At 57.6% G+C, this 24,635-nt stretch overlaps 1 protein-coding gene across 1 annotated transcript; it reads right to left on the minus strand.

Annotated features, from left to right (window-relative positions):
• Nucleotides 1-569: 569 nt before the first annotated feature.
• On the minus strand, nt 570-24,272 carry HS6ST1 (heparan sulfate 6-O-sulfotransferase 1). The gene is made up of 2 exons (XM_075529978.1): nt 23,408-24,272; nt 570-3,998 (listed from the first exon to the last, which is right to left on the minus strand). The coding sequence occupies exons 1-2, from the start codon at nt 23,932-23,934 to the stop codon at nt 3,290-3,292; spliced, it is 1,236 nt and encodes a 411-aa protein (XP_075386093.1). The 5' UTR covers nt 23,935-24,272; the 3' UTR covers nt 570-3,289.
• Nucleotides 24,273-24,635: the final 363 nt, after the last annotated feature.

Below are 24,635 nucleotides of genomic sequence, written 5' to 3' on the forward strand. Positions count from 1 at the left end.
GCGCACGCACGTGCACAATGGGGGAGCAAGTCTGAGTGTAAGATACTGAAATGTGGCAGAATGCTAACACCAGGTAAATCCAGAAGGTTTTAGTTAAATTATTCATTTGCCTTCAATGTCATTTGAAATCTTTCAAAATTAACAGTTGGGAGGAAAAGAGGCTGTTGAGAAAGAAGCCTGTCTACATTTTCTTTCAGCTTCTCTGTAAACACCAGGCAAGGTGGCCTTTGTAAAGTGCTGTGATAGGCATTGTTTTTCCCTGTGATGATGAGCCACATGGTTAATCTTACCTTGTACTTCGTGATGGGTGTCACCTTCTCACGAAATCTGGAGCTCTGCAGGCTTTTCAGACAGCGCATCCCAATTCTAGCTGTCATTAACACACATCCTGAAACGCCCACCAGGAAGGCCCAGTCTCCCCTCCACCAGGTCATCCCGAGCCAGTGGCCGCCAAGGACGGCTTCGATAGGGGCATTCACTCACTCACGCTCTCTCTCTCATACACTCCATTCCATTGCTAACACTCCCATCATTAAACAAGATTTTTTTTTCATGAAATAGCCAAAAGATTTCTTCTCAACACTTTTAATAAGAAGCTATAAATAAATAAAGTTTTACACACTCCTGGTTCAGATGAGTCTGTTTGGGGCAACGCCACCTGACTTGTTGCTCAGACATGCCTGCCCTCCCGATACCCTGTCTAGGAGCTGATCATAGTTGAGTCTGTGCCAGGAGTGGCCTCTTGACTGGTGTCCACTTTTGTCCTTGTCGCCCCTGGCTGGGTGGAGTCTCTGAGTTCAGAGGTGGCTGCCTGTACCATATGTCCAGGAGATTCTGCAGGAGTCAGAAGCCCTTCGCCGAGAGCAGGTGGTCTATGAGGTGTTCAAGTGCTGAGGTGCTATGGGCTCTGCCAGTCAGACCCGGTTGGCACCTCAGCCCAGGGCTGGTGGAGACAGACTGTTTTCTGAATGCAGCAAAGGAAACAAGGAAAGACCTGTGCTTCCAGGTGAACTGGGGCCAGGGCTAAAGAACATGTTCCAGGATGCAAAAACAGACAGTGTGTGTCAAACTTTCTCGGAAGAGCCCTGGGCTCTGGGCAGAAAGGGGCCAAGTTTCTGCTCACCTCTCCCGACGGAAGCTATCATGGCTCTCAGGGTCCCGGGTCGCCAAAATGAGATTCCAGGACTCATATGGCTCCTCTCAGGGCCACGCCTTCCCAAATGATGCGGCGTGGGGCCAGTTCACCCCACACAGATCCTTACCCTCCTTTAAAAGACCACGGTCCTCAGCTTGCTGGCCCACCTCAACGCTCGCTCATGCCCAGGAGGAGCCTAGGATGGGAGCACTGTGCACACGGAGTCAGGCCTCACATCCAGCATTGAGGGCCCAGGGGCTCGACCAGTTAGAACTGCTTGCCCGGGGGCAACTTCCCTCAATGGAACGGAACCCTGCTTGTGCGAGAGGCTTCTTGCTCACAATCCCGTGCCTTCATTCATGATGGCAAGAGTAGGGGCTTGAGGGAAAAGGTGGGTGAGCCTCTGGCAGGCGCAGCTCCTCCCAGGTGGCCCCACAACATTCCCACCCCAAGTTAGGGTTATACCTAGTGCACCCACTTTCTGTCCTGGAGTTTCAAAGGTGCTGGCCCCAGGGACTGTCCAGCTCAGGTTTCGATCACACACTTCCTGGAATGTCAAATCTTGCCCCTTGCACAGTGAGGGAGCTCCCTCTGGGGGAAGAGCCCACATGGTGGTGGGGAGGGGGGCGGGGGGAGCATGGAACACAGGGAATGAAGCACCGAGGTGAAGGTCAGGGGTCAGCAGGTGATGGGGGAGGTGTAAGGACACAGGCTGTTGGTACATACGGTGGCGGTGTAGTGGGGACGAGGTGCAGGATAACATTTAGAATGAAGTGACATGGGTCATCAGGGGAGGCTGTGGGCCTGACCAACTTGGGAGAGGGGAAGCAGGCAAACATGAGGTAACCCCAGGAGGCGGGGAACTGAGTGGGAAGGTAGGTACAAGGGAGGCCACCCAGAACCGGTTTTCCAACCCAAGTTGAAACTGAAAGCCCGAGTCCCTCGCTCTCGGCCATCAGAGACCCTGTCGCCCAGGGTGTGGCTGTTGATTGGGTGACCTCCAGCCCACCATGACTGCATTTCATCAGGGCTGGGAGCACTGAAACACACAGGCGGCCCTATGGGTCAAGCAACTGGGGCTGGGAGCCAGGAGGCTCCCCACAAAGCCAGAGTACCAGAATTGGGGAGGGGAAGGGCGCCTTCCCTTCCAGGCCTCCCTGACTGGGCCTAGCCTTCCCTGGCTATAGCTCTCCCACTCTGGGAAGCCCATGCTGCCCAGGAAGGGGAGCAGCGTGGGGTGGGCCCATCTCTGAGGACTACAGGTAATGGGGTTGGGGAAGCATAAAGCTGATGAAGTCTGCCCTTGGGGCAGCGGGGAGTGAGCTTCTTTCCAGCCCGAGGTCGTGTTTTCTGTGCTGCAAACAGGGCAATGTGTGTATGTGTGTGTGAGGTGTGTGGTCAGGAACTCCATTCCATCACCAAAGAGCTTCAAGTTCCCAGGGAGAGGATGTCACGCAGGCCCAGGAGGACCAAGAGGCCAAGGGGAAAGGTGGGATGTGGTGGATGCTGGTTGATAACCCCCTGGCCGGATAGGCGTGGGGCTGTGCATAGATTACTGCATAGGTTGGTGTGGGTCTCCAGGGGGCAGGACTGGCTCCACCTGACTGGTCGGCTGAGCAGGGTCCGGGTCCGGGCCCAGCACAGCTGCCGTCACCTGGTCACTCGGCCCTCATCTGTCACTGCCCTCTGGCCACTCTCATGGTGCACTTGGGCCTGGTAGGTCCACTCGTTTTTTCTTTTTCAAACCTTGGCTGCGACAGAAAGAAGCCATGAGAGCTGAGAGGACCCCGCCTTTACTGACCAAATACCTTTCAAGCAAAACTTCCTTTAAGCCCTTGGAATTCCACATTCATTCCTAAGGACCTTGGCTTTAGAGAAACCACGAAGACTCTTGCCCGGCCCCTCCAGCTGCGCCGTTTCCCACCCCTTGTTCTTCGCAGACTGCGCCGCCCTGTCACACACGCCTGGGCAGTCTCTAAGCCAAACTCCTGGGAGGGGTCCATCCGTGGGCAAGTCTGTGAGCCTCCGCCACCCTCCTGTCTCCTGTCCCGGGGCTCTTTGGCAGACACCGTGCCTGCTTCTCAAGCACAGAGCTCGAGTCCTTGGTGAGCTCTGCTCTTGGCCCCTGCCCGGAGAGCCCCGTGGCAAGCTCTACTACCACTTCTCAATGATGTGGCTCATGTAGTCCTCCGTGGGCACACGGCCTGGCTCCTCCGTTTCCTCCCGGGGCAGTGCCTCCTTGGCCCGGTGGAGCAGGCGCTCCTCGCGGCTCCGCAGGCGCTGTTCCCGGCGCTCCAGCTGCCGCTTGTACTGGTAGCGCTGCTGGAAGAGGTCCTTGGCGTAGTCATAGAGTTGCATGTCCAGGTCATTGAGCTCCTCAATGCGGTGGATGGTGTCCTCCCCCACTTCCACGCCACCTGCCCGCGTGCTGTTGTACTGCATGAAGGGCCGGATGAACTTGAGGTTGAACGTCCGCTCGAACAGGTACTGGGTCTTGCGCTGGAACTCCGTCAAGCCGAAGAAGGCCATGTCCCGTAGGTTCTTCTTGGCGCTCTCAAGTAACAGCTGGGCTCGCTTGCCCTCAGGGATGAAGGACAGGTTATAGCAGCCCACCAGGCTCAGGTCGGCGAGCATGCGCACCTGGCGGTTGTTGGCTAAGTTGTAGGGGCAGTCCATAAACTCCTGTAGTGTGCAGCCCGACCAGTCTGTGCCCTCGTAGCAGGGGGGTAGCTCCTCCGGCGTGGGCGTGCGCCCATCACACATATGCAGCGACGTCTTCCAGGTGGCGCCCCGCTGCACGTGCCGCCACTCGCTCAGGTAGCGGGACACGGGGTCCCGAAGCAGGGTGATGTAGTAAAACTTCCTGCAACGAGACCAGAGAGGCGGTGAGGGCGGCCTGGCTGGTCTGTGTGCGCACGGGACCCAGCCACGCGTCTGCTCTCAGATGATTGCCAGCTGGGAAGCGGCAAAGAATCTACCAAGGGCCAGTAAATACCGAGCGGCTCCCCAGCCCAGGGAGGAGAGGTCAGGTGGTCCCTCCAGGAGGGGAGGGGGGATCCACAGCAGCCCCTCAGCAGAGGGGAGAGCAGCCCTGGGGACCGCCTTGGCCCTGTCTTGGGCAGGATGTCTGTGGGGGCTAGGCCAGGGCTGGCTGAGATGACCCTGAAGCTCCTATGAAGTAGGGGCCACTGGAGGAGAGGGGTGAGCGACATGATGGTGGCACACGGCCCAAGATCATGGACCAAGTGAGGCAGTGCCAGCTGTGCGGGTGTGACACATGTGCAGTGGTCTTTGAGAGCTGGGGGAGTGGGGGCTCTAATACAGCATGAAGTGGGGGACAGCAAACTGGGTTCTGTTGGTGCTTCTACCCCAGGCTGTGGTACCCTGGGGCTCTCTCCCCAGCCCACAGGGGCCCAAGCCTGGGCGTCTCTGCCCACACACCTCTGCTCTCTCATTCTCGCTTGTCCCTCCAGGACCCCTTGGGGGAAAGCCATGGGCACCCTCCTCTGCGTCCATATCGGCAGCAGCTTCAGGTCAAGTGTGTCCAGGGGTGGGATGCAAGAGGGAAGGGTGGCTGTGTAATGGTCACTAGTTGGGGACCAGGGCCCTGGGATAAGCGTAGGCAGAGTTAGAGGGTGCACGAAAGCCAAGTGCACCCAGCACCTTCAGGGCCCAGGGGGTGGGGAAAAGAGTCCCCAAGAATCCCGGAAGCAGCTGCCCAAGGCCCTCAGTAGGTTCCTCGCCAGGGGGAGTGGTCGTGAAAAAGTGGGCAAGGGGTATGGGCCCACAATTCCCCATAGAGACCAAGCCAAACACACTGTACATCATTACTGAAACAGCCCACACATACTGAAGGGTAGTCATGGTCACTCAGAGCGTGTAGTCCCAGGGCAAGAATGGGATGGACAGACACACCCCGCACTAGTTCACCGCTGGGTCCAGGGCCTGCCCCACCCTGCTGACCACCATGGAAAGAACTCACTACAGATGGTCTCCAATGGGATTCCCACCACTCTGGGAAGCCCCGCGTACTCCACAACAGAGATCAGGACATAGGTGTGCATGCAACAGCACCAGCATCCTGGGAGCCCCGCCCCACCCCGCCCCGCGGTGCCAGCACTTTGTCAGCAACCTCCCCAGACCCCCATACACCAAGAGGGAAGGAGGGGCTCGTGGGGCTCTAGAGGATGTCAGCACAGCCAACCCAGGTCAGGCTGGCTCATCAGGCTGTCCACATGGCCCTTGGGTCATTCTCAGCTGGGGACCCCCAACCACTGTGGGCCTCTGCAGGCCCGATGGGCACACACAGATGCCACCCATCCCCTCAGCCCCAGGTTATGAGTCATTCCTATTGCATAGCTTTCAGCTCAGGTCAGGATGCCCTATCCACAGCCTAGAGCAGGAAGCAGGAGCAGGAGCGGGAGAGCCCCCAGGATCAAGAGCTCCCGGTGCCGAGAACTATGGTAACTGCAGGGTCACATCACAGGCCCTGCTGACTGAGCTGAGGCTAGGGATACGGGTGGACTGACTTTCTGCCAGGAGAACATGGGTGTCACGGGTGCTCTGGGGTCTCGTCTGTGCTGTCTACACCCACAGGGTCAGGTGGACACATGAGGCCCTGGACATGTTGGGAGCTGCCTGGCCAGCACTAGGCTTGTTGAATGATTGAGGGGCCAGGCATGGAGCTGTGGGCCTTATCATGTGTGGAGACGGATTGAAAGGCCTGGTGAACGAATGCCTGGCTCCTGGGGATGCACGTGGCTGACCCTGGACAGCAAGTAAGGGCCGTTGTCCCCAGAGAGCCCTGGAATGAACAGGAAATGGCAAGCGGGCAAGGGCCACAAAATAAACGGCCATGCAACGCTCCTGCCCTGCTCCCTGCACCACATGGACAGCAATGTGCCGCCAGCTGGCCCACAGCACTGTCACCTCAGAGCTCTTGGCACTCAGGGCCACTCTCTCCTTCGGGAAGCCCTCCCTCACAGGGTGAGTTGGATACACCGTGGCGTCTTGGGCACAGTACAGCCCAACACCAGGAGACTCGTAAGACAAGCAGAGACATCACTCGAAAGGTCAATGAAGGGGGTTCTACCATACCCATGCTCCAGATGGAGAAACTGAGGCTAGCTGCTGTTGGGTGGGATGGGGCTTACACCCAGGGTGTTGCGTACCCAAACCTGTGCTTTTCTCTGGCTTTGGGTTGGATGACCAATGGAGCATTTAGGTCTTCACTTATCCAGCAAGGACACAGGGGAACCTTGGATGGGCCCCAGCCTGGCTTCAGCAGTACCATGGCCTGCATACAGGACTGCCTGCCCCAACACTGCCATCTTCCTTACCTGCCCCAGGCCCAAGCAGGCTGCAGCCACTAGCGGTCCCAAGGGGTGGGATGCCAACACGCCTGGCTTGCCGGGAAGTTCTCTTCCATCCATTCCATCAACCAGCCAGGACTGATGGGACTCCAGGCCTCTGGTCTCAGCACTAGGGCACTGCTACTTGCCCACTCCACCCTGATCTACCCCGGAAGTCTTCGCAGGGCTGTCTGGGAAGTGGCATGGAGTGGGAGGAAGGGACATCATGTGCCTGGGTCATGTGAGTGCTGACCAGGTGTGGCCCACTGCATTCCAATGTTAGCTTTTTTCTCTAGTGTGGGGCTGACTCCAGTGCAAGGCAGCCGAGGGTGAGGGGCGCCAGGTGACCATGCTGCGGGCTGGGCAGCTGCCCCTGAACTTCCCTGCCGCCTAGCTCAGCATCAGTGCTGGCTCTCCTGGGGCATGCTGGGTCTGGTGCAGGTGGTCCTCCTGGATGCTGCAGGCAGGTGCAGCTGCTGCCACTCCTCCCTGGCCCTGGGCAACTTTCCCTAAGCTTGGTCTGTGAGAAGCCTGGCTCCAGTCTCCCCTGACAGGCAGGCCATGGCTAGTGGGTTCAGCATGGAGCAGATACACATGGGAGAAATGAATCCATTTTGAGTACTGCTAGGCATGGTGCCAGGTGATGACGTGACTCACTGCCACTGCTCACTGGTTTCACCCACCTGCCACTAGTGGCATTAGTGAGCAGACGGGCCTCTTGCCAGCAGGAAGGACAGAGACCTGAGGCCCTGGATCCCTGACTTGGGCCATTGCCAGCCTGTCCACGGTGGCTCACAGGTAGCCCAGCACTACGAGATGGAGTGGGTCTCCTGTGTGGGCAGAGGGCATGCCGGCACCCGGAAGGGGAGGGTACCGGTCCCTTGCTCTGGTAGATGGTGGTGTTATAGCTGGAGCTGGCGGGCCCGACTGTGTGAGTTTTATTAATTAATGTATTTTGAGGCACATTCGCTGAGGGCCCAGATCTGTCGTGGTTTTGTGCTCTTGATCAATTGCCCCTTTAATCAGTACACAGTGCCCTGCCTTGTCTCATGGTGGGTTCTGCCTTACTCTCGCAGCTCCTGCTTCCTGATTACCATTAGCTTTACATATTGATTCCACCCTTTGATTTTCAGTCACGCCTGCCTTTGGGTCTAAGGCGTGTCTCTCCCAGACGGCACAGAGAGGGCTCCGTGCCTTCTGACCCACTTTGCCTACAGCCTCTGGACTGGTGCGACTTGATTTCGTCACATTCCCACTGCTGGTGCACGCGGCAGCTGCTGAGAAAGAGGCACTTGCATCGGCGAACCACTTGTCCGCCAAGATTCTATCGGGTAGCCTTAAGATTCATTTCTACCACCAAGGCCAGATTTTCCAGCTACTGCATAATTCTTCCCCTTTGTTCCCAACTTTTCCATTTCTATTGCCAGTAATTACCAATACATCTTGTTCAAAGACTGTCTCCCACCCTGGAGGCCTCACTGAAATCACAAGGAAGACAAAGGAAGGTAGAATTCCTTAAGGAGAACAGTGAGACACTAGCTGAGGGCTGTGATGAAAAGAAGCCAAAGGGCGGAGCAGCGGCACCTACAGCTGCGGGTGATGGGGGCCGTGGTGCAGCGCAGAAGAGGGTGGGGAGGGTACGTGGTAGAAGAGATTCCTCAGTGGATCAATCCCCCAAACTCAGACTCCCCTCCCTGTCTTGGGGACTGCACACTGTTTGGAGGGACTGACACGTGTGTGGGGGCACCATGCTCCTGGATAGGAAGCACTACCAAATCCAGACTCAAAATCACCACCCTCGAGTGGATTCTGAGTCATAGAGACCCTATAGGATGGGGTAGAACTGTCCCTGGGACTTTCTAAGACTGTAACTCTCTGTGGGAGTGAGTGGGGAGCTGCATTTTTCACCTGAGGTGTGGTTGGTGGTTTTGAACCACTGACCTAGGGGTTAGCAGACCAACGTGAAACCCCTGCGCCACCAGGGCTCCTAGGAAGAACCAGGCACAGTCTGAGTAACAGTCTGTGCACTCAGTGACTGTGTGTTCACCGCCAGGGGGATGTGTGCATTGGGGACACCTGGCCGTGGCAGTGGCACAGTTTTTACCTGCCCAGGTGGGCACAGGACGATAGCCTTCACTCCCCATGCGGCAAGGGAGAAGCTGGGCCTCCAGCCACCAGTCTGCAGAGCAGCCTGTTTGTAACTAATCTCTCTAGCAGGGCTGAGAACCAGGGAGGGAAGTGGGCAGGAGCCTTCTCAAGTGTCAGGCTGCTGTCAGGCTCTACACTTGGCTCTGAGTCACCGGGGCTCCTGCAGAGGAGCCCCTGGCAGGCCTCTCCATGTCACCCCGGTGATGAGCGATCTGAAGCTGGAGGCCTGGGGTGAGCCCGCTGCTGCAGGACCTGTCCTGGGACCCTAGGGAGGAGCCAGCCTGGGCTGCAAACTGGTCCACCTACACCCCCACCCCCACCCCAGCTTGTACCAATCCTTCACCCAAGAGAGATTCCACCTGTGCCCGCAGCTGCTGGGAGGGCTCACCATACTGGCAGATGTGGGGCCTGAAGTCATGCCGCCCGAGGAGCTTGGCACGTGGGTGCAAATGCCCTGGTGAACCTTCTCCACAGGCACACACCCTGGCTTTGAGGGCTGGGGGCCCAGGGCACCGGTGCGTCCAGGCCGTTCCCCCTCCCCCTGCTTTTTGCAAAGACACATGTTTCCTTCAGTGTCCCGGCTTCGCTCTGAGAGGCAAGAGGAACAGAGGGGCAGCCAAGCACCATAAAGCACCTGCTGACTGGGAAACAGGTCCAGCCCTTAAAGGAGCCGTACACGAAGACATTTCAACGACAGGAAACTTGTCCCAAGGTTGCTAACCACATGTAAGGGATGGAAGAAACCACCCTGTCCCAGGGGTTCTTTTTCCTTCTCCAAGTGTCTAGGGTGTTTGCTTCTCAGTCAGTCACCACGGGGTCCAAAGCAGAGGCTGCGGAGGGGACCGTCCATGCGCCCTGAGAAAGACAAGGCGCGCGAACCTGTCTCCCTCTGAGCTCAGAAGGCTGCTCTCCAACCTCTCCACTCAGGAAGGAGGTGCCCAGGGGCCCAGCTGATAGGTGCCTTAGCACCCTGCACCACTGACCCCTTTCCTCACGCCTTCCAGTGTCTCAGTGGCCGGCCCTCTCCTCAGCTGGCCCAGAAAGCACGCCTCGGAGGGGTCTCTGGGAGCCTCTGTCCCCCAGTGCTTAGTGCATGCTTCCTGTGTGTGGTCTATGAAGAACCCCCCCCCCCCCCCAGTGAGCCTCCTTTACATCTGGTTCCACCTCCAGGTCACTGTCCGTGCAGGCTGAAGGCCAAGCCACACCCCACACCCACACCAGCAGGCAGAGGCCCGAGTTGGCCCATCTGTCCCAGTCCCACGTGCCAGGAAGCCTGTGCACCCCTCCCTCCTTACAGCACTCTCCACGCAGCTTCAGGGCCCGTCCCTGGCGATATCCAGCTTGTACTTCGAAGCGCCATGCTCTCAAGGGGCCCAGGATGACCAGCCCCGCCTCCCCTGCAGACCAACCCTCAAGATCCCCCTGCCTCGGGTGGACATGACCCTCAAGCCATGATCCTGCAGCTCTCTGTCTGCACACTCCACACAGGCTTTGCTCCTGGGCTGCGCTCACAAGCCCTAAGCTCTCCTTTGCAGCAGGACTTAGAACAGAGAGTGGCCATGATGGGCAGTCTCAGGCCGGCCAGTGTTCAGGGGACACACCGGGGAAAACAGTGAGGACCCTCCTCAAAAGCAGGAGTGGGAACATCACACCCACACACCAACTTCACTGCATTTTGGGGCAGGGGTGTCAGAACTCAGACACTAGGAATTTGTTACTGAGGAGGTTTAAAGTACATAGCTTTCATCTCTAGCACCAACCTTTCCGTAGCCTTGAACTTGCCTTGCCCCCTTTCCTAGTTGGGTAGCGAGTTGCTACAGCTTCGTGGAAAGCCTGGGTCAGACCCCACGTCTGATGTCTCAGCCACGTGACATCAGCAAGCTGTCTGTATCTCGGTGCCCCTTGCCCTGTGTGTATGGTGGGCAGGGGAGGAGCGTCCCTTGGAGGAATTCACTACCCAGCAGAGGACAGAGGCTGGGTGGGTGGTTGTGGTCCAGAGCCCTAACCTTGCCATCTGGAGAAAACCTGTGTTCAGTCAGGCAGAGAAAGCAGATGCATGTCGCAGGGAGCTGAGGCGTCCCTGCCTGCGATCCCCACTGCATCTTGGCGTGGTGGTCCTGGCCTGGACACCACAGGACTAATCTCCTGATAGCCCGGCATGCAATAACAAACCCCTGATAAACCCAAGCCTCCAGAGGCTCCACGTACAGGACCCAGGCTGAAGGTCCGCAGTTCAAACCCCCCAGCAAATCTGTGGGACGATGAGGGAGGCTGTCTGCCCCCATCAGGCTTTGTCAACTCATGTAGGCTTGCTAAAGTGGGGGACAGCGGAGGAGAGGGAGCCCCTCAAGGAGGGATGTAGTGGCTGGAACAAGGGGCTCGCTCCACCCTCAGCACTGGTGGGGATAGCAGGGGACCTAGTGCTGTTCCGTGCTGTTGTGCATGGGTCGCTGAGTCAGGAGCGACTCACCGGCACCCGACAACATGAGTCATGACTCGGTCTGGGGTGGGTAGGCTGCTTCGGAACTTAGAAGGTGGGCCAACGGGTGTGAGCAAGCCCTGGCACTCTCTGCTTGCGGGCTCCCTCCCGAGGTCATGAAGATCACCTCCACCCCGGGAGTCCAGCGCCCAACCCCGAGGGGCTGGCAGGACACCCGTGGGAGGCCTCTGTCCTGTAGCCAGAGATCACACAGTGGCCTCTTTCTGATCCTGAGGAAGATTATCTGGGTGGTGACATTGCTTTTGATGCTCATAAGACAGCCCGGCTTGCTTGCCTGTCTGCACCCCTTTGCAGACCCCACACAGACAAGGAGGCTTGCTCACAGAGAACTTCCCAAAGCACCCAGAGGGGGGCACAGCCAGCCCTCCGAGAAAGACGTGGCTGTGCAGATGTACCTCGAGTTATTTTCCTTAATAGTTAGGGAACCCCCACCCCGCTCTAAGGCACTTGACTGAAGGCAGCAACCTCACTGGAAGTTTGAGACACAGGCTGGATGGGGACGCCGCCCGCCCGGAAGGCCAGCTGATGCCGGGAGGGAGGCGCACAGCCCTGCGGGAGCCAACATCGACAGCCGGGACCGGCCCCTGACTTAGGGTTCCGTTGGCTGGCTCATGGTCAAGTCGTTTCCCGGGGTTCCCCCGAAGCCTAAGTTGATGGAACACATCTATCTCTGGGTGACTCCCCCAAAGCCCGTGGACGGATTGTCCGTGCATTCTGCTTGCCCACTGGCCGGCTCTGCACACCGCGGTCTCCTGGCTGGTGCGCTTTCTAAGCAGCAACTGTGCGTTCCTCTGACTCGCAGGGAGGAGACAGGCGTGAACCCCTGCATGCCAGGGGACACAGACCTGCCTCCTGCGATTCTGACGCCCTCCTCACACCAGAGAACACACAGGCCCGGCACTTCCCATTTCAAAGGGAGCCTGCAGGATGGTGCAGGGGCCTGGCTCCTTCTCCTGCCTAGTCACTGTTACGTAACACTTGCTGGGGCGCCCCAGGCCTGAGGGTCTGGCCCTGCGCCATCTTTGTTTGCCAGAGCGGTAAAAGCCCCTGCCTCCCCCGCGGCCGAGGAGACAAGCTACCCCGTCCCGGCTTTGGCTCAGGAAGGAAGCCCTTCGGCACCCCCAGCCCCTCCCTTTGGTCTCCTGGCACCTCCGGCTGAGTTGCACTTTGGTTGGTGCCCAGAACACCAGGGCCCCGCGGATCGCGGATCAGGACAGGAGGGGAGAAGCCTCGCTGGCGGTGGAGCTGGGCGATGGCCTTAGTGGGTGGGCAGCAACTTCACAGCGGGGTGCGGCCCGCAAGCATGGACTCCATTCACATGGACGGGGTGCCCTGCTACACAGAGGTCTGAGAATGTGGACATGAACGTCTCTGTGGGAACGCACAGCCCTTCGCAGGGCGAGGGGTGGCAGCCAGGAGCGGCCACGATCGGGGTGATTCACCGACATCCACTCAGACCCTCTAGAAGAACCCTCTAGAAGGAGCTCTGGGCGGTGGTGTCGGGGGTGACCGAACACGGGGAGAGATCTGCGGACATGGAGGTGGGGAAGCAGGGTGTGGGAGAGCGAGCAGAGGGGAGAGCCGGAGCTTGCAGGATGAGTGCTCACTTGCCCAGAGTAGGTTGGCGCACGGGGCCAGTGGCAGGAAAAGGGCGCTTGCCTCCCCCGTGGGGGGGGGGGTGTCAGTGGGTTCTACGCTGGGGTAAATGCGGGCAAGCTGCTCACGAGGTGCAGGGGCAGTGACACAGAGCAAGGCTCTCAGGAGCGGGGCTGACCGCGTGGCAGCAGCCATGGCTCGGGCACAGGGTGGCGATGGGTCGGAGCCCACTCAGTGGCACCTGGCAACGGGGGCCCTCCGCCTCCAGCAGAGTGTACACAGCCCAAAGTCAGCATCAGCGGCCTGGGTAAAGCTGAGAGGGTTACAGAGAAGCGAGTGTGAGCCGAAGGAAAAGGAAATGAAAGGGGGGTGAGTGTGTGCTGGATGGGGTGTCAAGTGTCCAAAGGACCCCCAAGAACCCCTTGGCAGTGCCCTGTGAACTCCGATACGCCAGCAACCAGTGGTTCTGATCAACCATGAGAGAAGTGGAACTGTTTACACAGCAGTAACATTGCCCTTTGGGTCCCACTGCTCCCCCATGAGGAAGTGCCCTTTGCGTCCACATTGGGACCCACGCCCTCCCCGGGGAGTGAGGTCACCGGCAGGTCAGGGACCTGCCAAAAAAACGCCAAGCTCACCGCCTTCAGATCAGTTGTGACTCACAGCGACCCTATAGGACAGAGCTGAAGTACCCCTGTGAACTGGGGGGTGGATCTGAACTGCCGGGGGACTGAAGACCCCATGCAGAATGCACAATATGGTCCTCAAGGACAAACGAGCCTGCAGTGTCTGGCTCTGGATGATGTCTTCTCACCTTTGAGACCCTGCGCAGTTTCAAGGGCAGCTTCTTGGCAGAACACATTCTAGAGGTGAAGTCTCTGTGGGAAAATTCCAACTGCAGCTAAAACCCCACAACAAAACCCCCTTCCTGCCATTGAGTCTGTTCACAGGCAAGCAGTTCCAACCTCTCGACTGGAAACCCCCAAGGAGGCTCGGGCGTCCCGGTCTGCGTTAGCAGCTCCAGAGCCCCTGCCCGCCTTTTCCTGGGAGGGGCCCAGATGGAGACAGAGCCCAGCACGTGCCATGGTATGGTAGCTAGGGGAAGGATTGTTTTTCTGTCCGTCTGGCTTCATTACATTGATGACATCATGTTTCTGTTACAGGAATGTCCACATGCCCTCATCATCCACCTATCAGGGAGAGGATGGATGCGTCACGAATCTCTAAAAGGTGCAGGGGCTGAGAATGTTGGTAAAATTCCCAAGGGCTGTCTGAAGCCAGAGTTAATAAGATACAAGTTTACCCCACCCCAAGGATGCCAAAAGTACAGACCTTTGTAGTTTCTTTTGGGTGGGAGGGTAGAGTAAAGAAACCAAACCCAGTGGAAGACAGGAAATAATAATAATTTATAACTTATCAAAGGTTTGAGGGAGGAGGGATGGGGGAGAGAAGAAAAAAAATGAGGAGCTGATACCAAGGGTTCAAGTAGAAAGAAAATGTTTTGAGTTGTACGAGTCCCCAATAAAATAAAATAATTTAAAAAAAGAAACCCCACTCAGTGTCAAGTTAATTTTGACTTATAGTGACCGTTTGGGGCAGAGTGGAACTGCCCCTGTCAATTTCAGAGACTGTAACTCTTTATGGGAGTAGGAAGCCTCGTCTTTCTCCCTTGGTACGCCAGGTGATTTCAAACTGCTGACCTTGTGCTTAGCAGCAGGCTCTGGGGGATTGGGGGGACTACTAGAGGGTATTTATATCCTACTTGGCACAGTGCTTGAGACCACTCCACCGATAGATTAAAAAGGGTGCTTCTTGGGGCTGGAAAATGGAAAGCAGCAAACTTTGAAGGGGGGAAAACGGCTCAATGCTGTTGAGAGGGAAGGACTCGTGACCAGCAGGCGCCTGGTGCACGATGGCTCTGACTGAATCAGGTCTATGCCAAGAAATTCGGAAGACGGGCACCCAGGCAACTGGAGATCCAAATTCATGCCCATTCAAAGAAAGGTGGTCCAAACAACATTCTGCACAGATTAAAGAACAAAATAATTGATGTCAGATACAAGTAAAATTTTGCTGAGCATCACTCGACAGTGGCTGCAGCAGTGCAGTATTGGCAGGGAGTTGCCAGATTCAGAAGAGGACGTGGGTCAAAGGTTATGATGGCTGCGTCAGATGGACCTTGCCTAAAGCAGACAGTACCAGAAAGATGTTTACTTGTGTTTTTTTTTTTTTCAACTTGCCACAACATTCAACTGTGTGGACCATAATGAACTATGGATGTCTTTGAGAAGGGGAATCCCGGAACATTTCATTGTGCTCAGGTGGAATCTGTCCATGGGTCAAGAGGCAGTTGTGTGACCAGAACAAGCGAACAGTGCGTGGTTTAAAATAAAGGAAGGTGTGAGTCATGGCTATAGCCTCTCACCACACTTATTTAATCTGTATGTGAGCAAATGATCGGAGAAGCTGGTCTATATGAAGAATGTGGCATCAGGATTGGAGGAGGGCTTACGAACAACCTGAGGCACAACCTTCCTTGCTGAAAGTGAGGACTTGAAGCACTTGCTGATAAAGATCAAGGACTGCAGCCTTCAGTGTGGATTGTGACTCAGTGTAAGGAGGACCAAAATCCTCACAACTGGACTGGACCAGTAGGCAACATGATGATACACAGAAAAGACTGAATGAAGTTGTCTAGGATTTCAGCTTGCTTGGACCCATCATCAATGCTCATGGAAACAGCATTCCACAGATCAAAGAATGCACTGCACTGCGTGAATCTGCTGCACACGGTCCTCTTTAAAGCATTGAAAAGCAAGGATGTTACCGGGAGGACTAAGGTGCGCTTGACCCCAAGCCTTGGTATCTTCATTCACCTCCTGTGCATGTGAAAGTTGGACGTTGACTAAAGAAGACGGAAGAAGAATCGGTGCACTTGAATCACGGTGCTGGTGAAATATTGGAAGTACCAGGGGCTGCCAAAAGAACAAACAAATCTGTCTTGGAAGCACGGGGAGAATGCTTCTTAAAAGCAAGGAAGTGAGATTTTGTCTCATGCACTTTGGACATGTTATCAGGAGCGCCCAGTCCCTGAGGAAGGATATTACACGTGGTGAAGTGGAGGAGCAGCGGTGAAAAAGAGGGGGGCCCTTGACACGATGGGCTGTCACAGTGGCCGCAACAATGGACTCAAGCAGAGGAACCATTGTGAGGCCGGTGCAGGCCCGGGCGGTGTTTCGTTCTGTTGTGCACAGGTTCACTATGCGTCGGCGTCAACACAACAGAACCCAACAACAAGTTATTATCTTTCCAGACTATTATGGATTTGCCCTGATCTGTCTCCCGCTAGGCCTTTTAATGTTCCATGTACACAAACAAGAGACATACAGGATACAGGCACAGGCCACCAGGAGGTACCTCCCGGCAAGAAGCATCATGGTTAGTCCACCGTGGGAGCGTGCCTGCTTCACAAAGCGGTTGGGCCAGCACTGGCAGTGAGGCCAAATTCTGCCCAGGGTTGTGGCTGCTCTAGACTGCTGAGCTTTAAAGGCACCAGGAGCATGGGCTCCCAGAGCTACAGACATAAATGGGGTTGGGGTGTCACAGGGGGTCTGCAAATCACAGGAGGCCATGGGATCCTCCACAGAACCAAACGGGGGTCTCGAATGAGGCCCGAGGGATGCTTGCCTGGGGTTCCTGCCTTCCTGGCTCCTCTCCCCATAGGCACCTGATGGGCCTGGGACATCACTGACACAGTGCCTGCGCTTTTGATGACAAGTACATGCCAGCTCAGGCTCCAAGGTGGCACCCCTGCACATGGCACTGGGACAATTCCTGTTCGCGGTAAGTCTCTGTGGAGTCAGGCCCGGGGCTCATGGGTGAGTGAGTGGGTGGGTGGGTGGACAAGACCCAGAAAATGGGAGGGGCCTCCAACTAGGCAGTCGTCTTCAATGCGGTCATTGGCACACACAAGGTAGCTGACCTCTCAGGAAGGCATGGCCCTCAGCAAAGCTCCCATTACCCAGTGTGGGCCTGCAGCCTGGCCCAGGAGGGCTTCCTCGGGGCCCTGGGGAGAGGAGCTGTGGGGACTCATCTGCTCCCACCCGCAGCTGGGGCAGGTCAAGTGGTGACAGACACACCTCCTGCCCCGCCCTGCTGTTCCCCCGGACCTCTAGCAGTCTCCGTGGGCTAGCAGAGTTCACGATCTCTCATGTGCGATGTGGGGGGACCCCCACATTTTCTGATAAAATCACACAGGAAGTGGGTTCCCAGAAGAGTGAGGTGATAGATTAATTGGCCACAAGTCCCACAGCTGGAAGCAGGGACCTGCATCGTAGAAGGGGATGCCTCTGGCCCGTCCCTGGGAGAGCCCTGTCCTCACCCCTCTTTTACACGTCTATTTGTTCCTTTGACTAACGAGAGGTCTCAGATGATGTTTCTGAAACCAAAAACGTGCCACTTCCTGCCCTTACTCCTGTTCATTCTGCAAAACCCGGGCAAGAGGGGCGAAGGCTTTAGCAGACCCTCCGATCCTGCAGGGCACCCTCTCTCACCTCCCAGCTGAGAACACTCACACCTGCCATCAGGTGAGAGGAGTAACTTTCCTCTGGGGCGTGGCAGGGTGTAGGACTCTTTATTGCATAATATAGGTTTCACCTCCCCCCCTTACTATCAACCCCAAACCTCACCACCATTAAGTCAATGCTGACTCATAGCAATCCCCTGTGGGTTTCCCAGACTCTGTTTACGAGAGTAGAAAGCCCAGTCTTTCTCCCGAGGCCCTGCTGCTGGTTTCGAACTACTGACCACATGGATTGCAGCTCAACTCGTCACAACTATACCACCGAGGGGGGAGGGGGGGCAAAACACCAGGAGACAAGAAAAACGTAACAGAACTGAGTTCTTGAAAAGGCAAGGACCCGGTCTTGCATGTGGAAGCAGGTCTTCCTCCCTGTGCGTGCTGGCAGGTGAGGCGCAGGGAGGAGCGGGCTGTGCAGGAGCCAGACCTGCTCCACGCCAGGGGATTGCTGGGGGTGGGCATAGGACAGCCTGGAAGGATGTGGGAAGACACGCTGCGTTCCCTGTCCATCTGTGGGCACTCCAGACTGGAAACCTGAACCGTATCCACCCTCAACCCAACCCTGCCCACCCGGGCCTCCTAACTCTTCCAACTCCCGCTTTGAAACCCAACCCAGCCCAGCCAACAATCGACAAACCCACAGCTCAAGAACCACCTGCTAAGGGTCAAACTCATTCCAGGCCCTCACTGTTGGCCTGTGTCTGACCTGGAAATAGCTGTTCTCGGTCTTTGGGGGAAATTCATTATCACGAGTAGCCACAGGGGTGAGGCGCTCAGAACACAGCAGAAGGGTCTGCAACCCAGAAGCTGAACTCATGGTGCCAGATGACGCAGACGGGACCTCAAGAAATTGAAAAGGGTGGGCCCAGATTGCCCCTCGTCGACCCCTTGCATAGCACTGCCCACCACACTGACGCACATGCATGAGTCTCTAATCACAGGATTCTCACCCCTGTCCCGCTCAGCCCCACCCTGTCCACTGGGGCTGGGAGGGGCCAGCTGGGGGTGAAACCACACAAGTTTGTGGTGGGAGAGAGTGCTAGCTGGCTGTACTGTTGCCCTGCTGTCCAGGTTGCCAGCGGTGCCAACTGCATGCAAGCCCTGGCTGAGCTGTGCTCAGAGCCAAGGTGTGGGCTGTCTCTTGCTCACCGCTCCTCTGCTGAGGCTGCCAGAGGCTGCTTGTCTATGTCTTCCCCGCGTCTCAGGTTTTAACCCAGCAGCTACATACTCTGCGGTCTTAACCAGGCTGGTGGGGCAGAGGCCAAAGTTGATGCTGGGCAAGGCATTAGGACTTCAGGGCAGACAGACTCTAAGTCCCAAACACAGGCAGCTACCCTCGGGCAGGGGGCGGGGCACAGAGCCCTGGCTCAGACAGCCATCCACCAATTCTGCGTTGGGCTGGATGTGGTGGGGGGGGGCCACGGGGCAAGTGTGCACACCTGGTTTGTGAGAGTGCTGATGGCAAAACAACAACAACAAAATAAAACTCAGCTGATTGTTATGCCCCGTGGGCACTCAGCTAAGGAACAAGGCTACCTGTCCCATGTCGCCTCCTCTCTTTGGACCCTTCTGACCCACAGCCTTCTCCTAAAGACACCCAGACCCCCTCTGCAATGGCCCAGGGAGACTCAACAATTGGCCAACCCCCCTCAGTGGCCTGGACCCCTCTCTGGTTGGGGAACAGTGCAGATACTTTAGGTCAGGGTGAGGGCAGGCAAATGGAGTGACTGGGGCTCCGCTCTTCCCAAGCCCTCTAACATGCCGCCACCCCACTAGCCAGCCAGGCCTTTGTGATCAGAACCCCCCACACATGCACTTTTGGGTAGTTTGGGGGCTTTTTCTGTACTACGATTCCCTATCGTCTGGGGTGCCGCCATGACGGGCGTTCCCACACCACAGGTCGGTGGGAGCATTAACAGGTGTGGGACTTTTGGAAAGAAACTTCACAGAAACCCTCGGGCCACTCCCGTCAGGAACCCACTCCCAGGAGTTCTCAGAGGAGACCACACCGGAGCTAACCCTGCTGATTTCAACCCCTGGCAACCCCCAGGCGCACCACGGGGTTTTTAGCGGCTGATCTTAGGGAAGCAGACTGCCAGGCCTTTCTGCCACGGTACTGCTGGGTGAGGTTGAGCCTCCTCCCTTCCTAAAGCAACTGCCTATGTTACGCCAGGACCTCCAAGCAGGCCAGAGCGATACAAAATACTGCGATACCCAACGCAGCACTGTCTAGACTGTAAACATTAAAGGAATCATCAAAATGAAATGGAACAAATACAGTCACAGTGTCAAAAAAGGACCAGTCCACATTCAACCACTTCAGAAGCAGCATATGAGCAAGAACCAGCGGAAGAGGTCCAGGCTGTACTGAAAGCACGAGCCCCAACAAGGCTGCAGGAACGGACGGAGTACCTTCCTTTCAGAAAGCCGAGGCAGCACGCACTTGTGTGTGTCAGAAAATTTGGAAGACAGCTCTTTGGTTATTTGGCTGACCGGAAAGAGGAGTTCTGTATTTGTACCCATTCCAAAGAAAGGTGACCAAAGAGAATATTCTGTACAAACGACAGGATAATATCATAGTGTCATTAATATCACATGCAAGTAAAATTTTGCCGAGGATCATCTAACAACAGTTGCAGCTGCCAGCGGGGCCGGCTGGTTCAGAGGAGGACATGGATCACAGGTTATCATTGCTGACACTACATGGGCGTTGGCTGAAAGCAGAGAATGCTAGAAAGATGTCTAGTTGGTTTATTGACTCTCCCAAGGCGTCCAACTGTGTGGTTCATAACAAACTACGGACGGCCTGGAAAAAACAGGGAATCCTAGGACACTCATTGTGCTCATCAGGAACCTATACGTGGATCGAGAGGCAGTTCTGCGAACACAACAAGTGGCTACTGTGCGGTTTAAAATCGGGAAAGGTGGGCAACAAGATTGTAACTTTCCACCAGACTCATTCAATCTGTATGCTGAGCAACTACTCAGGAAGAATGCAGCATCAGGACTGGAGGAAGGCTTCAGAGGACACCACCTTGCTCGCACTGGCTGATGAAGGTCAAGGACTACAGCCTTTAGAGTGGATTATAACTCAATGTAAAGAAAACCCCAAAATCCCCACAAGAGGTCACATCCTGATGAATAAGAGTGAAGTTGTCAAGGAGTTTGTCTTAGTTGGATCCACGTCGATGCTCAAGAGATCAAAGCCTGCATTGCATTGGGTAAATCTGCTGCACAAGGTCTCTTTGGGCCCCTGGTGACACCCTGAAGGCTCTCTGGCTGTTATTCATGTGTGACATCAGGCAAAGGTAGGTCTTGTCTCATAAATGCGTGAAAGTGGGTGAACTAATACATCTTCAGACGCCACAAAAACCATGACTACAAGAAAAGTTCCAGCCCCGTCCTGTGTGGGTTCCCTGTGGCTCTGGGACTGGTATTTCAGCTGGGAGGGGCCTGTGGGGATGGGGGATCAGACCAGCCCCTGGGAAGGCCTTGGGGCCAGCAGTTAGATTGCTCCTTGGTGATGGCACACTGGCACAGCCCCGGGCACAGGCCAGTGCAGCATGCAAGGGCTTGGGTGGCTGGCAGAAATGTGGGAGTCGAAGACAAGTGGTCAAGGGTGCTTCCAGAAAGGTGGAGCTGATGAAGGGGCAGGAGAGAGGGGCATGCAGAACAGAGGAGTCACGCGGCTTCCGGATGTAGGAATGTGTGACCAGAGAGGCTCCGAGGCACATCCTGCTCTGCTCCTTCCCAGTCTGGGAGGATGGCAGTCACACTTGGCCCCACATGCCAAAGCTTACATGATTTCAGAGGGTTTCTGGAGAGGCCCAGGCCAGCGGGATGGTGCCTCCCCTGTGGTCTCCCTCCAGGCCGGGGAAAGGGAGGAAAACCTGCTCACGGAACACCATCGCTGTATCTGAGGCACAGCAGTGTCTGCTGGTGGTGGGACACTGTCCCCTAGAAGTCTGGCACTTGGTAATGCCAGTCCTGGCTCCGCCAATGACCCGATGGGTCTCTGGTGACCCTGACGCAGTGTGCAGCCACCTCAGCAGCGACACAACAACTTGCTCCCTTGTCTGCTTCTTTATGAGTCTGAATCACCCAAGAGGAAGGCACTGGACTGGTTTCCATTCCCATGTGTCACCTCGGTGTGCCCCAGCTCAGAACCACCCACAGCTGATGGGAAAGGGAACTGCACTTTGTCCCCCACGCTGGAGGACAGCTCAGGAGGTACAGCTTGCACATGCTGACTCATAGAGACGGATGCCCAAGACGAACTTGGCCTCTTGAGGAAGCTCACCAAAACCCTAGCTCGTGCCTGAAACAGAAACGAAAGGGCAGAACGTACAGGGCTCAGGGCTTGTGGGTCCAGCCCACTCTTCGGAGTGGAAGGCAGACAGAGGACTCTTCTCCTGGGCCTTGCTTGCTGCTGCTCACACAATGTCTTGTGAACGGTCAAAGGGCTGGCCGTCCACCTCAGCAGTGGGTGTCCACTGGCTGTGCCCAGGGCAGTCCTCCATCAGGTAGCACTTACAGCCTGTCTCTGCCCCATGAGGTCCTCCAATGGGGACCTGGCTGTCACACGCCGAGCCTCTGCTCTTTGTGGACGCATCCTCTAGAGTGGGGCGGCCAAGGGAACTCACTCTGATGAGATAAACCAGTTAAAGGAGGCCTGTAGGAAGATGCTCCGCACAAAAAAGGCCAAGACAGTCTCTGTTGCAGGGTCAGTTTGCCTTAGGCCCTAGGCCTCCGGACGAGAGTAAGTGGCTGGACCTTGCGGGTGTCTGGACCTCAGAATGGGCACCTGTGCGGAGTAGATAACGTTGGCATAAGGGTGCCTTCCAAGGCTCAAACGGGCAGACCAGATGCATCCAAGGGCTGCAATGCCACCACTTAGCTCATGTCCTGCACCCCTTCGATTCAGAACTTGTCAATAGCCTAGTGGGGAGATGCCCAGGAAAAGTGAGTCTGTGGGAAAGACCTGGCCCCCCAGCTCCCGACAGACTAAGAACAGTGAGCTGGCAGACTAGGGACAATGTTCAACTTCTGGCCAGCCAGGTACCAGGTCCTCATGCCCCCCCCCCAGACCAGAGACACACACCCTGCATCAATAGGACACATACACACATGCGGAGACAGCCAGTTCCCTGGGTGACCACAGCCATCCACATGGACATCTTAAGGCTCACACCGGCAGACACACAAAAGGCAACCAAAGGAGACCCTAGCCGGAGCCTTTGGCACCCCAGACTCTGAGACACCACAAGCAAGGGCACCCCTCTAAACGAGGGGCACCAACAGGAAGCGGGCAAGAGGTGAGGTACTCACTGAGACCGACAAAAACGCAGTCTGGCCCCGACTCGGAAGACCTGCCTGGGCATCCTCACCCTCTCCCAATATGGGGCCCACACAGGCCAGCCTGTGCCCCTCGGTCCCCCCAGCGGGGGCACCAGAAGCTCTAGGGGAAGTGTCTGACCGCTTGGGTGCCCCAGACCAGTTCCGGGCTCCTCCTTTTGGCTGACAAGATGCGGGGGAGGAAGTGCCCGCACTAGCGGGCTTTTGTTCGTTTCTAGATCCCGGGGTCTGCCTGCAGAGCGGCTTCCCCATTTGAGAGGGCAGGCCTCACTGCCTCCTCCCGGCCCCCTCCCGCCCCTCCGCCCCCAGGTCTATGGGGCCTTTGTTCTACCTGCACACACTCCGGGGCCCCACCGTTCTGTGCATCGCTGGAAGCAGGCTGGCCAACTGAGGGGGTGGGAGGGGGCGTGTGTGTAGGGGGGGTGTGAGACTGGGAAGGTGACCACTGGAGGCGGGCACCACAAACAGGGAGGAAGCCGCTGCATTCCCTGGGCCGGGCCAGATTCCACACCTGCCTGTGCAGTGAGAGGGCCAGGCTTGCCTGGGCGGGTACCTGGACAAGGAAGAGGGGTGCTTGGGAACTGAAGAGGATGCACAGAGCAGAGAGCAGAGACAAGTTGGGGGCTGAGGATGCAGGCCAGGTAGGAGGAGGGCGAGGGCCGAGAGTGGTGAGGAGCGTAGGGGCTAGAGGCGCCCGGCCCGCGGGCCGGCCTGGCAGGGCGCCGGCTGGTGCGGCCGCTCACCTGGGCGTGCGCAGCGCAGCGGGGTCGCGGCGGTCTAGCACGCCGGGCACGCAGTTGGTGAGCTCGGTCCAGTCGGCGTGCAGCCCGCAGCTCCAGCCGGTGGAGAAGCGGGAGAAGAGCCACGTCTCGCGGCGGTTGGGCCGGTAGCAGGTGCACTTCTTCTGGCCGGGCCTGCAGTCGCAGGGCACCTCGAGGCGCACGTTCTGCACGAGGTGGCGGCCGAAGGTGGTGCCGCCCGTCTTCTGGATGTGCAGGAAGACGATCACGTCGTCGCCCTTCATGTCGAAGCGCAGCGAGCGCTCGAGCTCGCGCACCGGGAAGTAGTACTTCTTCTCGTAGTGCGGGTCGGGCGTGGGGAAGAGGTCCAGGTCGTTGGGCGGTGCGCGGCCGCCGGGCGCGCCCAGGCTCAGCCCCGGGCCCGCGTACTGGTACAGGATGAGCATGAAGCACGCCGAGCCCGCCACCACCAGCACGAACTTGCTGGCGCGCTCAACCATGGTCCTGCCGCCGGCTCGCCGCCGCCGCATGTGTCACCATCGCCGGCAGGCCGGGCGGCGGGCGGCGGCTGGCCGCGAGGCAGGCTCCGGGCCCGCACGCTCCCGGCCGGCGCCCGAGGGCCAGAGGGCGCGGGGGGTGCAGCTGCCTGCGGCGCCCGAGCTCCGGCCCGGCCGGCTACTGGGCGCCGCGGCGGCCCGCAGGCGCGCGGGGCCTGGCCCGGCGCGACTCCATGGCTGCTCCCGCGATCGGCCCCACCAGCCTCCGGCGGGGTCCGGGGGCCCGTCCCGCGCCCACACGACCCCCACACCAGCCCGCTCCGCCCGCACCGCGCAGCGCAGCCGCCCGACGCACCGCGGCGTCTCGTCTCCGTCTCCGCAGTCCGCGCCTGGCCCCGCCCCGGCCCGCCCTTGCACATGCGCCTCTAGACGTCGCCGCCCGCGCGCATTCTCCGCTCCGCCCCCAGCGCGCTGGAGCCGCCCCCGGAGTGTGGGGCGGGGAGGGGGGGCGGGGGGTGAGTGGGGGCAAGGGAGGTGGGGAGTGGTTGGTGGTGGAGGTGGTGGTGGCTTCTTGGTGGAGGGGTGGGGAGTGGGCCAGGGTTGGGGGGTTATGGAGTGGGGTAGGATGGGGATAGGAGTGTGGGGGCGTCGGGGACACACCAGGCGGAACCCTGAAACCTTGCCCTCCACTCTGGGCGGTGGGGTGAGAGGGTCTGGGTGGGCTAGGGCCACAG

Source organism: Tenrec ecaudatus, chromosome 13, assembly GCF_050624435.1.
Source record: "Tenrec ecaudatus isolate mTenEca1 chromosome 13, mTenEca1.hap1, whole genome shotgun sequence".
NCBI lineage: Eukaryota > Metazoa > Chordata > Mammalia > Afrosoricida > Tenrecidae > Tenrec > Tenrec ecaudatus.

Coding starts and splice junctions, on each gene's coding strand:
- HS6ST1 (XM_075529978.1), bottom strand. CDS start 23,934: ATGCGGCGGCGGCGAGCCGGCGGCAGGACCATGGTTGAGCGCGCCAGC. Junction 3,999..23,407: donor GCTGCGCTGCGCACGCCCAG/GTGAGCGGCCGC, acceptor GTCTCGTTGCAG/GAAGTTTTACTACATCACCC.